Source organism: Lathyrus oleraceus, chromosome 6 (genome assembly GCF_024323335.1).
Source record: "Lathyrus oleraceus cultivar Zhongwan6 chromosome 6, CAAS_Psat_ZW6_1.0, whole genome shotgun sequence".
Lineage (NCBI taxonomy): Eukaryota > Viridiplantae > Streptophyta > Magnoliopsida > Fabales > Fabaceae > Lathyrus > Lathyrus oleraceus.
The window spans coordinates 100,535,800-100,550,392 of NC_066584.1; the positions used below are offsets into that span (position 1 = coordinate 100,535,800).

Consider the following 14,593-nt stretch of genomic DNA (forward strand, 5'->3'; position numbering starts at 1 on the left):
CTCAATAGAGGATGGGTATCTACCTAAAGTTACTTTTGTAGTGGTCCAAAAGAGACATCACACTCGTCTCTTTCCTGTCAACCCCAAAGAGACCGATAGAAGTGGAAATATTATGCCAGGTTTTTTCAATATATTTCTCAACGCAGCTGGTATATATTATCATTTGAATTTATCACTTTAATTTTTGCTGATTTTGTTGTTCTAAATTGTCAAAGGAACCGTGGTAGACACCAACATTTGTCACCCTAGGGAATTTGATTTTTACCTTAACAGCCATGCAGGAATTCAGGTAATATTAGCTATGTCATTTAACTTTATGCCATTGTTTACTATTTGTTGCTCAATCGCCTTTTGACAGTTCTGTGTTATTTGCATTTGGACGTGTTCTTTTTGCAGGGGACTACTTATGCTGCCATCTGTTGTTTTGGTTGAGCCTTATTTTGTATGGATGTGCGATAGAACTACTAGACAGCTTTTGGATATACAGAACATGTTTGCCACCATGGGTGGATGGGCGTTTTTGTTTAGTATTGGTTAGAACTACTAGACAGCTTTTGGATACAGTGGTCACTGGGTGTTGGTTGCTATGTTTTATTCTCTTAATTGTAGTACTTTGAGAATATGTTGTTGTATATTGTTGATCAAAGAATCATATATTAATGTTGTATATATGGAGGATTAATGTTGTATATAAATGGATTCATGTTGTATATATCAATGGATTAATGGTGTATAACATTGGATTAAAGGATGAAATCAATATGAATTTTACACTTTTGCAGCATGCGAACAGGTTACCAATTAAATATATATCCACTGTTTTTCAAACAAATTTTTTTAAAATAACTAACACTTTAGAGGGCGCTTTGTCCAGAAAGCGCCCTCTAAACACTTTACATTGACAACTTTAGAGGGCGCTTTTTCCTGAAAGCGCCCTCTAAACACTTTACAATGACAACTTTAGAGGGCGCTTCTTCCTGAAAGCGCCCTCTAAACACTTTACATTGACAACTTTAGAGGGCGCTTTTTCCTGAAAGCGCCCTCTAAACACTTTACAATGACAACTTTAGAGGGCGCTTCTTCCTGAAAGCGCCCTCTAAACACTTTACATTGACAACTTTAGAGGGCGCTTTTTACAGAAAGCGCCCTCTAAACACTTTATACTGACACCTTAGAGGGCGCTTTCTGGAAAAAGCGCCCTCTAAGGTGTCCCTTTATGGACCACTCCAGAGGGCGCTTTTTTCTTAAAGCGCACTATAATGTGGCCACTTTAGACAGCGCTTTCTCCAGGAGAACAAAGCGCTGTCTTTACCTATGCCAGCGCCAGATTAGAGGGCGCTTAAAAGCGCTGTTATAGGCCAAAATAAGCGCCCTCTTTTCCCTTATTTGGCGTAGTGTATAATATTAGGTAGTAACATAAAATATCTCAATTGATATTTCATCTTCCGGTATCAATTGACCAATTATTAATGTTACCAAAAATGTCCTCTCTTGTACATATTAATATTGATCTGTCTCTTTTATTAATAATTAATCTCTTCAGAGTTCACTCGTTACTCTATTTGTCCCAATTGATAATATTTAGAGCACATAGGACCTCTAATTGTTACAACTAGCAAAAGATAGAGTACACAGGAACTCAATTGACAACTAATTGAGCATTTAAGGGAATATGGGATATTACAATCACCTTAATTCTGACATTATCATGGATTATTTCCCAAGCTTTTCTTCATAACCTAATGTTTGCCTCAGTTCTCTTGTGGTTCTTTCTTCCGTCTTCATTAATGCCTGATAATCTTTCTCCATTTTTTTATCGAACTCAATTCTTTGAGCTTTCTCCAGTGTTGTTCTCTTTCTCTTCCAAGACCTCCCCATGAATGACGGAGAAGAGTGATATCTATGAATGCTGGAGGGAGAGTGATATCGAGAGTTTTAAAATGTGTGTGTGAGAGAGAGAGGTATGATTGAATTGTGTTTATAATATAGTGATGAATATTATTTATAGTATGTGTCATATCTTAATTTTTAACCTTAAGATATCACATATCATTTGCATCCTTCCACACAAACAAAGTCACTTCTTGGTCCTTCTCCTTCTTATTTTTGGGCTTTGTTTTTGTAGAAGCATCTCTTTATTGATGTTTTTACTTTTATATTAATATGTTCATTGCTTATGTGACCATTAATCAAATAGAAAATATATTTTCCTTAAGTTTATTGTGCATCGTAGGGCTTTTCATCAAGAGTACATCAAGGTTTTATTGCTTACTTCTCAAGGAAAACTACTTGGTTTTGGTGTAGCCTATGTTTTTTTTTACCAATTTTACCCTAAGATAACTTACCTAATAACTTCTAATAACTTGTATTTAAACCACTATTATTATCATTCACATAACTTCTTACTATTAACTTCTTATATAACTTCCGATTAAAATTAACATTAAATAAAATGATATCGTATATATCTTCACGTATGATTATTAAAAAAACGGACAGACGGACATAGAAGGTCCGTCTGGATGCTAGTAAATATAAAGGGAAAACTAGGTTTTGGTGTAGCTTATTTTTCTACCAATTTTACTCTTAGATAACTTACATAATAACTTCTAGTAACTTCTATTGATACCACTATTATCCCATTTCACATAACTTCCTACTATTAACTTCTTATATAACTTCCAATTAACATTAAATAAAACAATATCGTATATATTTTCACTCTATTTATTAAAAAAACGGACAGAGAGTGCCCGTCTGGATGCTAGTTTATAATAAAACTAAATTAATACTAAACATGAAAAAAAAATTCACACACTTATCATAAACTTATAAAAAATAAATTGTTTTTTACCTAACTTTCATAGTGTCAGAATTGGGGGAAGAGGAGAGTTCCTGAATCTCATCCTCCAAGATTCTAACTTTTTACATGGTTTTTTATCTGTCTTGCGTCTTTTCCTTAATAAAACGCGGGTTAAAACTGTTGAATATCCAAAAAAAATTAAAATCACAGTTATAAATATCACCTTGATTCTGCCAATATCATGGATTCTTTCTCAAGCTTTTCTTAATAACCTAATGTTTGCCTCAGTTCTCTTGTGGCTCTTTCTTCCGTCTTCATTAACGCCTGATAATCTTTCTCCATTTTTTTATCGAACTCAAATCTTTGAGCTTTCTCCAGTCTTGTTCTCTTTCTCTTCCCAGACCTCCCCATGAATGATTGAGGAGAGTGATATCTATGAATGATGGAGGGAGAGTGATATCGAGAGTTGTTAAATGTGTGTGAGAGAGAGGGGTATGATTGAATTGTGTTTATCATATAGTGTTGAATATTATTTGTAGTATGTGTCATATCTTAATTTTTAACCTTAAGATCTCACATATCATTGACATCCTTCCACACAAACAAAGTTACTTCTTGGTCCTTCTCCCTCTAATTTTTGGGCTTTGTTTTTGTAGAAACATCTCTTTGTTGATGTGTTTACTTTTATATTAATATGTGGATTGCTTATGTAACCATTAATCAAATAGAAAATAGTTTTTCTTTAAGTTTATTGTGCAACGTAGGGTATTTCATCAAGAGTACATCAAGAGTACATCAAAGTTTTGTTGCTTACTTCTCAAGGAAAACTACTTGGTTTTGGTGTAGCCTATTTTTTTTTACCAATTTTACCCTTAGATAATTTACCTAATAACTTCTAATAACTTCTATTGAAACCACTATTATTATCTTTCACATAACTTCCTACTATTAACTTCTTATATAACTTCCAATTAAAATTAATATTAAAGAAAATTATATCGTATATATTTTCACGTATATTTATTAAAAAAGTGGACAGACGGGCACAGAGTGCCCGTATGGACGCTAGTATATATAAAGAGAAAACTTGGTTTTGGTGTAGTCTATTTTTCTATCAATTTTGCTCTTAGATAACTTACATAATAACTTCTAGTAACTTCTATTGAAACCACTATTATCTCATTTCACATAACTTCCTACTATTAATTTCTTATATAACTTCCAATTAACATTAAATAAAACAATATCGAATATATTTTCACTATATTTATTAAAAAAACAGACTGAGAGTGCCCGTCTGGACGCTAGTTTATAATAAAACTAAATTAATACTAAACATCAAAATTGTTTTTCACACACTTATCATAATCTTATAAAAATTAAATTGTTTTTTACCTAACTTTCATAGTTTCAGAATTGGGGGAAGTGGAGAGTTCCTGAATTTCATCCTCCAAGATTCTAACTTTTCCATAATAAAAAGCGAGTCAAAATTGCTGAATATCAACAAAAAAATGAAAATCAAAGTTATAAAAGCAATATGAAAAAAAAATATTGGAAGAAAATCAATATCACATTGATTCTGCCATTATCATGGATTCTTTCTCAAGTTTTTTTTCATAACCTAATGTTTGCCTCAGTTCTCTTGTGATTCTTTCTTCCGTCTTCATTAACGCCTGATAATCTTTATCCATTTTTTTATCGAACTCAATTCTTTGAGCTTTCTCCGGTCTTGTTCTCTTTCTCTTTCCAGACCTCCCCATGAATGATGGAGGAGAGTGATATTTATGAATGATGGAGAGATAGTGATATCGAGCGTTGTAAAATGTGTGTGTGAGAGAGAGGTATGATTGAATTGTGTTTATCATATAGTGTTGAATATTATTTATAGTATGTGTCATATCTTAATTTTTAACCTTAAGATCTCACATATCATTGGCATCATTCCACACAAACAAAGTCACTTCTTGGTCCTTCTCCCTCTTATTTTTAGGCTTTATTTTTGTAGAAGCATCTCTTAATTGATGTTTTTACTTTTATTTTAATATGTTCATTGCTTATGTGACCATTAATCAAATAGCAAATATTTTTTCTTTAAGTTTATTGTGCATCGTAGGGCTTTTCATCAAGAGTACATCAAAGTTTTGTTGCTTACTTCTCAAGGATACTTGGTTTTAGTGTAGCCTATTTTTTTATACCAATTTTACCCTAAGATAACTTACCTAATAACTTCTAATAACTTGTATTTAAACCACTATTATTATCTTTCACATAACTTCCTACTATTAACTTCTTATATAACTTGCGATTAAAATTAACATTAAATAAAATGATATCGTATATATTTTCACGTATGTTTATTAAAAAACCGGACAGACGGGCACAGAATGTCCGTCTGGATGCTAGTATATATAAAGGGAAAACTTGGTTTTGGTGTAGCCTATTTTTCTACCAATTTTACTCTTAGATAACTTACATAATAACTTCTATTGAAACCATTATTATCCCATTTCACATAACTTCCTACTATTAACTTCTTATATAACTTCTATTTAACATTAAATATAACAATATCGTATTTATTTTAACTCTACTTATTAAAAAAACAGACAGAGAGTGCCCGTCTAGACACTAGTTTATAATAAAACTAAATTAATACTAAACATCAAAATTGTTTTTCACACACTTATCATAATCTTATAAAAATTAAATTGTTTTTTACCTAACTTTCATAGTTTCAGAATTGGGGGAAGTGGAGAGTTTCTGAATCTCATCCTCCAAGATTCTAGCTTTTTGCATGGTTTTTCCATAATAAAGCGCGAGTCAAAACTGCTGAATATCAAAAAACAAATTAAAACCAAAGTTATAAAAGTAATATGAAAAAAAACTATTGGAAGATAATCAATATCACCTTGATTCTGCCATTATCAAACTGAATTCTTTGAGCTTTCTCCAGTGTTGTTTTCTTTCTCTTCCCAGACCTCCCCATGAATGATGGAGGAGAGTGATATTTTTGAATTATGGAGGGAGAGTGATATCAAGAGTTGTAAAATGTGTGAGAGAGAGAGGGGTATGATTGGATTTTGTTTATCATATAGTGATGAATATTATTTATACTATGTGTCATATCTTAATTTTTAACCTTAAGATCTCACATATCATTGGCATCCTTCCACACAAACAAAGTCACTTCTTGGTCCTTCTCACTCTTATTTTTGGGCTTTGTTCTTGTAGAAGCATCTCTTTATTGATGTTTTTACTTTTATATTAATATGTTCATCGCTTATGTGACCATTAATCATATAGTAAATATTTTTTCTTTAAGTTTATTCTGCATCATAGGGCTTTTCATCAAGAGTACATCAAGGTTTTGTTGCTTACTTCTCAAGGAAAACTACTTGGTTTTGGTGTAGCCTATGTTTTTTTTACCAATTTGACCCTTAGATAACTTACCTAATAACTTCTAATAACTTGTATTGAAACCACTATTATTATCTTTCACATAACTTCTTACTATTAACTTCTTATATAACTTCCGATTAAATTAGCATTAAAGAAAATGATATCGTATATATTTTCACGTATGTTTATTAAAAAACCGGACAGACGGGCACAGAAGGTTCGTCTGGATGCTAGTATATATAAAGGGAAAACTTGGTTATGGTGTAGCCTATTTTTCTACCAATTTTACTCTTAGATAACTTACATAATAACTTCTAGTAACTTCTATTGAAACCATTATTATCCCATTTCACATAACTTCCTACTATTAACTTCTTATATAACTTCTAATTAACATTAAATAAAACAAAATCGTATATATTTTCACTATATTTATTAAAAAAACGGACAGAGAGTGCCCGTGTGGACGCTAGTCTATAATAAAACTAAATTAATACTAAACATGAAAATTGTTTTTCACACCGTTATCATAATCTTATAAAAAATAAATTGTTTTTTACCTAACTTTCATAGTTTCAGAATTGGGGGAAGTGGAGAGTTCCTGAATCTCATCCTCCAAGATTCTAACTTTTTGCATGGTTTTTTCTATGTCTTTCGTCTTTTCCATAATAAAACGCGGGTCAAAACTGCTGAATATCAAAAAAAAAATTAAAATCAAAGTTATAAAAGCAATATGAAAAAAAAATATTGGAAGAAAATCAATATCACCTTGATTCTGCCATTATCATGGATTCTTTCTCAAACTTTTCTTCATAACCTAATGTTTGCCTCAGTTCTCTTGTGGTTCTTTCTTCCGTCTTCATTAACACCTTACAATCTTTCTCCATTTTTTTTATCAAACTCAATTCTTTGAGCTTTCTCCAGTCTTGTTCTCTTTCTCTTCCCAGACCTCCCCATGAATGATGGAGGAGAGTGATATTTATGAATGATGGAGGGAGAGTGATATCGAGAGTTGTAAAATTTGAGAGAGAGAGAGGTATGATTGGATTTTGTTTATCATATAGTGATGAATATTATTTATAGTATGTGTCATATCTTAATTTTTAACCTTAAGATCTCACATATCATTGGCATCCTTACACACAAACAAGGTCACTTCTTGGTCCTTCTCCCTCTTATTTTTGGGCTTTGTTCTTGTAGAAGCATCTGTTTATTGATGTTTTTACTTTTATATTAATATGTTCATTGCTTATGTGACCATTAATCAATAAGTAAATATTTTTTCTTTAAGTTTATTGTGCATCGTAGGGCTTTTCATCAAGAGTACATCAAGGTTTTGTTGCTTACTTCTCAAGAAAAACTACTTGGTTTTGGTGTAGCCTATGTTTTTTTTACCAATTTTACCCTTAGATAACATACCTTATAACTTCTAATAACTTGTATTGAAACCACTATTATTATCTTTCACATAACTTCTTACTATTAACTTCTTATATAACTTCCGATTAAAATTAACATTAAATAAAATAATATCGTATATATTTTCACGTATGTTTATTAAAAAAATGGACCGACGGGCACAAAAGGTCCGTCTGGATGCTAGTATATATAAAGGAAAAACTTGGTTTTGGTGTAGCCTATTTTTCTACCAATTTTACTCTTAGATAACTTACATAATAACTTCTAGTAACTTCTATTGAAACCACTATTATCCCATTTCACATAACTTCCTACTATTAACTTCTTATATAACTTCTAATTAACATTAAATAAAATAATATCGTATATATTTTCACTCTATTTATTAAAAAAATTGACAGAGAGTGCCTATCTGGACGCTAGTTTATAATCAAACTAAATTAACACTAAACATCCAAATTGTTTTTCACACACTTATCATAATCTTATAAAAATTAAATTATTTTTTACCTAACTTTCATAGTTTCAGAATTGGAGGAAGTGGAGAGTTCCTGAATCTCATCCTCCAAGATTCTAACTATTTGCATGGTTTTTTCTCTTTCTTGCGTCTTTTCCATAATAAAACGCGGGTCAAAACTGCTGAATATAAAAAAAATTAAAATAAAAGTTATTAAAGCAATATGAAAAAAAAATATTAGAAGAAATTCAATATCACCTAGATTTTGCCATCATTATGGATTCTTTCTCAAGCTTTTCTTAATAACCTATTGTTTGCCTCAATTCTCTTAGGGTTCTCTCTTCCGTCTTCATTAACGCCTCATAATCTTTCTCCATTTTTTTTATCAAACTCAATTCTTTGAGCTTTCTCCAGTCTTGTTCTCTTTCTCTTCCCAGACCTCCCCATGAATGATGGAGGAAAGTGATATCTATGAATGACAGAGGGAGAGTGATATCGTGAGTTGTAAAATGTGAGAGAGAGAAAGAGGTATGATTAAATTGTGTTTATCATGTAGTGTTGAATATTATCTATAGTATGTGTCATATCTTAATTTTTAACCTTAAGATCTCACATATCATTGGCATCCTTCCACACAAACAAAGTCACTTCTTGGTCCTTCTCCCTCTTACTTTTGGGCTTTGGTTTTGTAGAAGCATCTCTTTATTGACGTTTTTACTTTTATATTAATATGTTCATTGCTTATGTGACCATTAATCAAATAGAAAATATTTTTTATTTAAGTTTATTGTGCATCGTAGGGCTTTTCATCAAGAGTACATCAAAGTTTTGTTGCTTACTTCTCAAGGAAAACTACTTGGTTTTGGTGTAGCCTATTTTTTTTTACCAATTTTACCCTTAGATAACTTACCTAATAACTTCTAATAACTTATATTGAAACCACTATTATTATCTTTCACATAACTTCTTACTATTAACTTCTTATATAACTTCCGATTAAAATTAACATTAAAGAAAATGATATCGTATATATTTTCACGTATGTTTATTAAAAAAATGGACAGACGGGCACAGAAGGTTCGTCTGGATGCTAGTATATATAAAGGGAAAACTTGGTTATGGTGTAGCCTATTTTTCTACCAATTTTACTCTTAGATAACTTACATAATAACTTCTAGTAACTTCTATTGAAACCATTATTATCCCATTTCACATAACTTCCTACTATTAACTTCTTATATAACTTCTAATTAACATTAAATAAAACAAAATCGTATATATTTTCACTATATTTATTAAAAAAACGGACAGAGAGTGCCCGTGTGGACGCTAGTTTATAATAAAACTAAATTAATACTAAACATGAAAATTGTTTTTCACACAGTTATCATAATCTTATAAAAAATAAATTGTTTTTTACCTAACTTTCATAGTTTCAGAAGTGGGGGAAGTGGAGAGTTCCTGAATCTCATCCTCCAAGGTTCTAACTTTTTGCATGGTTTTTTCTATGTCTTTCGTCTTTTCCATTATACAACGCGGGTCAAAACTGCTGAATATCAAAAAAAAATTAAAATCAAAGTTATAAAAGCAATATGAAAAAAAAAATTGGAACAAAATCAATATCACCTTGATTATGCCATTATCATGGATTCTTTCTCAAACTTTTCTTCATAACCTAATGTTTGCCTCAGTTCTATTGTGGTTTTTTGTTCTGTCTTCATTAACACCTGACAATCTTTCTCTATTTTTTTATCAAACTCAATTCTTTGATCTTTCTCCAGTCTTGTTCTCTTTCTCTTCCCAGACCTCCCCATGAATGATGGAGGAGAGTGATATTTATGAATGATGGAGGGAGAGTGATATCAAGAGTTGTAAAATGTGAGAGAGAGAAAGAGGTATGATTGAATTGTGTTTATCATATAGTTGAATATCATTTATAGTATGTGTCATATCTTAATTTTTAACCTTAAGACCTCACATATTATTGGCATCCTTCCACACAAACAAAGTCACTTCTTGGTCCTTCTCCCTCTTATTTTTGGGCTTTGTTTTTGTAGAAGCATCTCTTTATTGATGTTTTTACTTTTATATTAATATGTTCATTGCTTATGGGACCATTAATCAAATAGGAAATATTTTTTCTTTAAGTTTATTGTACATCGTAGGGCTTTTCATCAAGAGTACATCATGGTTTTGTTGCTTACTTCTCAAGGAAAACTATTTGGTTTTGGTGTAGCCTATGTTTTATTTTACCAATTATACCCTTAGATAACTTACCTAGTAACTTCTAATAACTTATACTGAAACCACTATTATTATCTTTCATATAACTTCTTACTATTAACTTCTTATATAACTTCCGATTAAAATTGACATTAAACAAATTAATATCGTATATATTTTCACGTATGTTTATTAAAAAAACGGACAGACGGGCACAAAAGGTCCGTGTGGATGCTAGTATATATAAAGGGAAAACTTGGTTTTTGTGTAACCTATTTTTCTACCAATTTTACTCTTAGATAACTTACATAATAACTTCTAGTAACTTCTATTTAAACCACTATTATCCTATTTCACATAACTTTCTACTATTAACTTCTTATATAACTTCCAATTAACATTAAATAAAACAATATCGTATATATTTTCACTCTATTTATTAAAAAAATGGACAGAGAGTGCCCGTCTGGACGCTAGTTTATAATAAAACTAAATTAATACTAAACATCAAAATTGTTTTTCACACACTTAACATAATCTTATAAAAATTAAATTTTTTTTTACCTAACTTTCATAGTTTCAGAATTGGGGGAAATGGAGAGTTCCTGAATCTCATCCTCCAAGATTCTAACTTTTTGCATGGTTTTTTCTCTGTCTTGCGTCTTTTCCAAAATAAAACACGGGTCAAAACTGCTGAATATAAAAAAAAAAAGAAAAATTAAAATCAAAGTTATAAAAGCAATATGAAAAAAAAAATTGGAAGAAAATCAATATCACCTTGATTCTGCCATTATCATTGATTCTTTCTTATGCTTTTCTTAATAACCTAATGTTTGCCTCAGTTCTCTTATGGTTCTTTCTTCCATCTTCATTAACGCCTGATAATCTTTCTCCATTTCTTTATCGAACTCAATTCTTTGAGCTTTCTCCAGTCTTGTTCTCTTTCTCTTCCCAGACCTCCCCATGAATGATGGAGGAGAGTGATATCTATGAATGATGGAGCGAGAGTGATATCGAGAGTTGTAAAATGTGTGTGTGAGAGAGAGGTATGATTGAATTGTGTTAATCATATAGTGTTGAATATGATTTATAGCGTGTGTCATATCTTAATTTTTAACCTTAAGATCTCACATATCATTCGCATCCTTCCACACAAACAAAGTCACTTCTAGGTCCTTTTCCCTCTTATTTTTGGGCTTTGTTTTTGTAGAAGCATCTCTTAAATTATGTTTTTACTTTTATATTAATATGTTCATTGCTTATGTGACCATTAATCAAATAGAAAATATTTTTTCTTTAAATTTATTGTGCATCATAGGGCTTTTCATCAAGAGTACATCAAAGTTTTGTTGCTTACTGCTCAAGGAAAACTACTTGGTTTTGGTGTAGCCTATTTTTATATCAATTTTACCCTTAGATAACTTACCTAATAACTTCTAATAACTTGTATTGGAAACACTATTATTATCTTTCACATAACTTCTTATATAACTTCCGATTAAAATTAACATTAAAGAAAATGATATCGTATATATTTTCACGTATGTTTATAAAAAAACGGACCGACGGGCACAAAAGGTCCGTCTGGATGCTAGTATATATAAAGGGAAAACTTGGTTTTGGGGTAGCCTATTTTTCTACCAATTTTACTCTTAGATAACTTACATAATAACTTCTAATAACTTCTATTGAAACCATTATTCACCCATTTCACATAACCTTCTACTATTAAATTCTTATATAACTTCTAATTAACATTAAATAAAACAATATCGTATTTATTTTCACTCTATTTATTAAAAAAACGGACAGAGAGTGCCCGTCTGGACGCTAGTTTATAATAAAACTAAATTAATACTGAACATCAAAATTGTTTTTCACACACTTATCATAATCTTATAAAAATTAAATTGTTTTTTACCTAACTTTCATAGTTTCAGAATTGGGGGAAGTGGAGAGTTCCTGAATCTCATCCTCCAAGATTCTATTTTTTTCATGGTTTTTTCTATGTCTTGCGTCTTTTCCATAATAAAACGCGGGTAAAAATTGCTAAATATCAAAAACAAAATTAAAATCAAAGTTATAAAAGCAATATGAAAAAATTTTTTGGAAGAAAATCAATATCAGCTTGATTCTGCCATTATCATGGATTCTTTCTCAAGCTTTTGTTAATAACCTAATGTTTGCCTCCGTTCTCTTGTGGTTCTTTATTCCGTCTTCATTAACGCCTCATAATCTTTCTCCATTTTTTTTTCAAACTCAATTCTTTGAGCTTTCTCCAGTCTTGTTCTCTTTCTCTTCCCTGACGTCACCATGAATGATGGAGGAGAGTGATATCTATGAATGATGGAGGGAGAGTGATATCGAGAGTTGTAAAATGTGAGAGAGAGAGAGGTATGATTGAATTTTGTTTATCATATAGTGTTGAATATTATTTATAGTATGTTTCATATCTTAATTTTTAACTTTAAGATCTCACATATCATTGACATCCTTCCACACAATCAAAGTCACTTCTTGGTCCTTCTCCCTCTTATTTTTGGGCTTTGTTTTTGTAGAAGCATCTCTTTATTGATGTTTTTACTTTTATATTAATATAATCATTGCTTATGTGACCATTAATCAAATAAAAAATATTTTTTCTTTAAATTTTTTGTGCATCGTAGGGCTTTTCATCAAGAGTACATCAAAGTTTTGTTGCTTACTTCTCAAGGAAAACTACTTGGTTTTGGTGTAGCCTATTTTTTTTACCAATTTTACCCTTAGATAACTTACCTAATAACTTTTATTGAAACCACTATTATTATCTTTCACATAACTTTTTACTATTAACTTCTTATATAACTTCCGATTAAAATTAACATTAAAGAAAATGATATCGTATATATTTTCACGTTTATTAAAAAACGGACAGACGGGCACAGAAAGTCCGTCTGGATGCTGGTATATATAGTAACTTGTATTGAAACCACTATTATCCCATTTCACATAACTTCCTACTATTAACTTCTTATATAACTTCAAATTAACATTAAATAAAACAATATCGTATATATTTTCATTCTATTTATTAAAAAAACGGACAAAGAGTGCCCGTCTGGACGCTACTTTGTAATAAAACTAAATTAATACTAAACATCAAAATTGTTTTTCACACACTTATCATAATCTTAAAAAAATTAAATTGTTTTTTACCTAACTTTCATAGTTTCAGAAATGGGGGAAGTGGAGAGTTCCTGAATCTCATCCTCCAAGATTCTATTTTTTTGCATGGTTTTTTCTATGTCTTGCGTCTTTTCCATAATAAAACGCGGGTCAAAACTGCTGAATATTAAAAAAATAAATTAAAATCAAAGTTATAAAAGCAATATGAAAAAAAAAATTGGAAGAAAATAAATATCAGCTTTATTCTGCCTTTATCATGGATTCTTTCTCAAGCTTTTCTTAATAACCTAATGTTTGCCTCAGTTCTCTTGTGGTTCTTTATTCCGTCTTCATTAACGCCTTATAATCTTTCTCCATTTTTTTTATCAAACTTAACTCTTTGAGCTTTCTCCAGTCTTGCTCTCTTTCTCTTCCAAGAACTCCCCATGAATGATGGAGGAGACTGATATCTATGAATGATGGAGGGAGAGTGATATCAAGAGTTGTAAAATGTGAGAGAGAGAAAGAGGTATGATTGAATTGTGTTTATCATATAGTGTTGAATATTATTTATAGTATGTTTCATATCTTAATTTTTAACCTTAAGATCTCATAATATCATTGGCATCCTTCCACACAAACAAAGTCACTTCTTGGTCCTTCTCCCTCTTATTTTTGGGCTTTGTTTTTGTAGAATCATCTTTTAATTGATGTTTTTACTTTTATATTAATATGTTCATTGCTTATGTGACCATTAATCAAGTAGAAAATATTTTTTCTTTAAATTTATTGTGCATCGTAGGGCTTTTCATCAAGAGTACATCAAAGTTTTGTTGCTTACTTCTCAAGGAAAACTACTTGGTTTTGGTGTAGCCTATTTTTTTTTACCAATTTTACCCTTAGATAACTTACCTAATAACTTCTAATAACTTGTATTGAAAACACTATTATTATCTTTCACATAACTTCTTACTATTAACTTCTTATATAACTTCCGATTAAAATTAGCATTAAAGAAAATGATATAGTATATATTTTCACATATGTTTATAAAAAAACGGACAGACAGGCACATAAGGTCCGTCTAGATGTTATTATATATAAAGGGAAAACTTGGTTTTGCTGTAGCGTATTTTTCTACCAATTTT

The 14,593-nt window shown here is 30.6% G+C and overlaps 1 protein-coding gene across 1 annotated transcript in view; it reads right to left on the reverse strand.

Moving 5' to 3' along the window:
• LOC127094215 (uncharacterized) overlaps positions 1 to 14,593 on the reverse strand; it is an 89,826-nt gene that overhangs the window by 28,904 nt on the left and 46,329 nt on the right. The window contains exons 23-28 of the mRNA XM_051033075.1: positions 12,223 to 12,350; positions 11,139 to 11,288; positions 10,866 to 10,994; positions 9,499 to 9,627; positions 8,132 to 8,260; positions 6,763 to 6,891 (exon numbers count right to left, since the gene is read on the reverse strand). Coding sequence (XP_050889032.1) covers positions 6,763 to 6,891; positions 8,132 to 8,260; positions 9,499 to 9,627; positions 10,866 to 10,994; positions 11,139 to 11,288; positions 12,223 to 12,350 — 794 coding nt within the window. The remainder of the gene's footprint in view (positions 1 to 6,762; positions 6,892 to 8,131; positions 8,261 to 9,498; positions 9,628 to 10,865; positions 10,995 to 11,138; positions 11,289 to 12,222; positions 12,351 to 14,593) is intronic.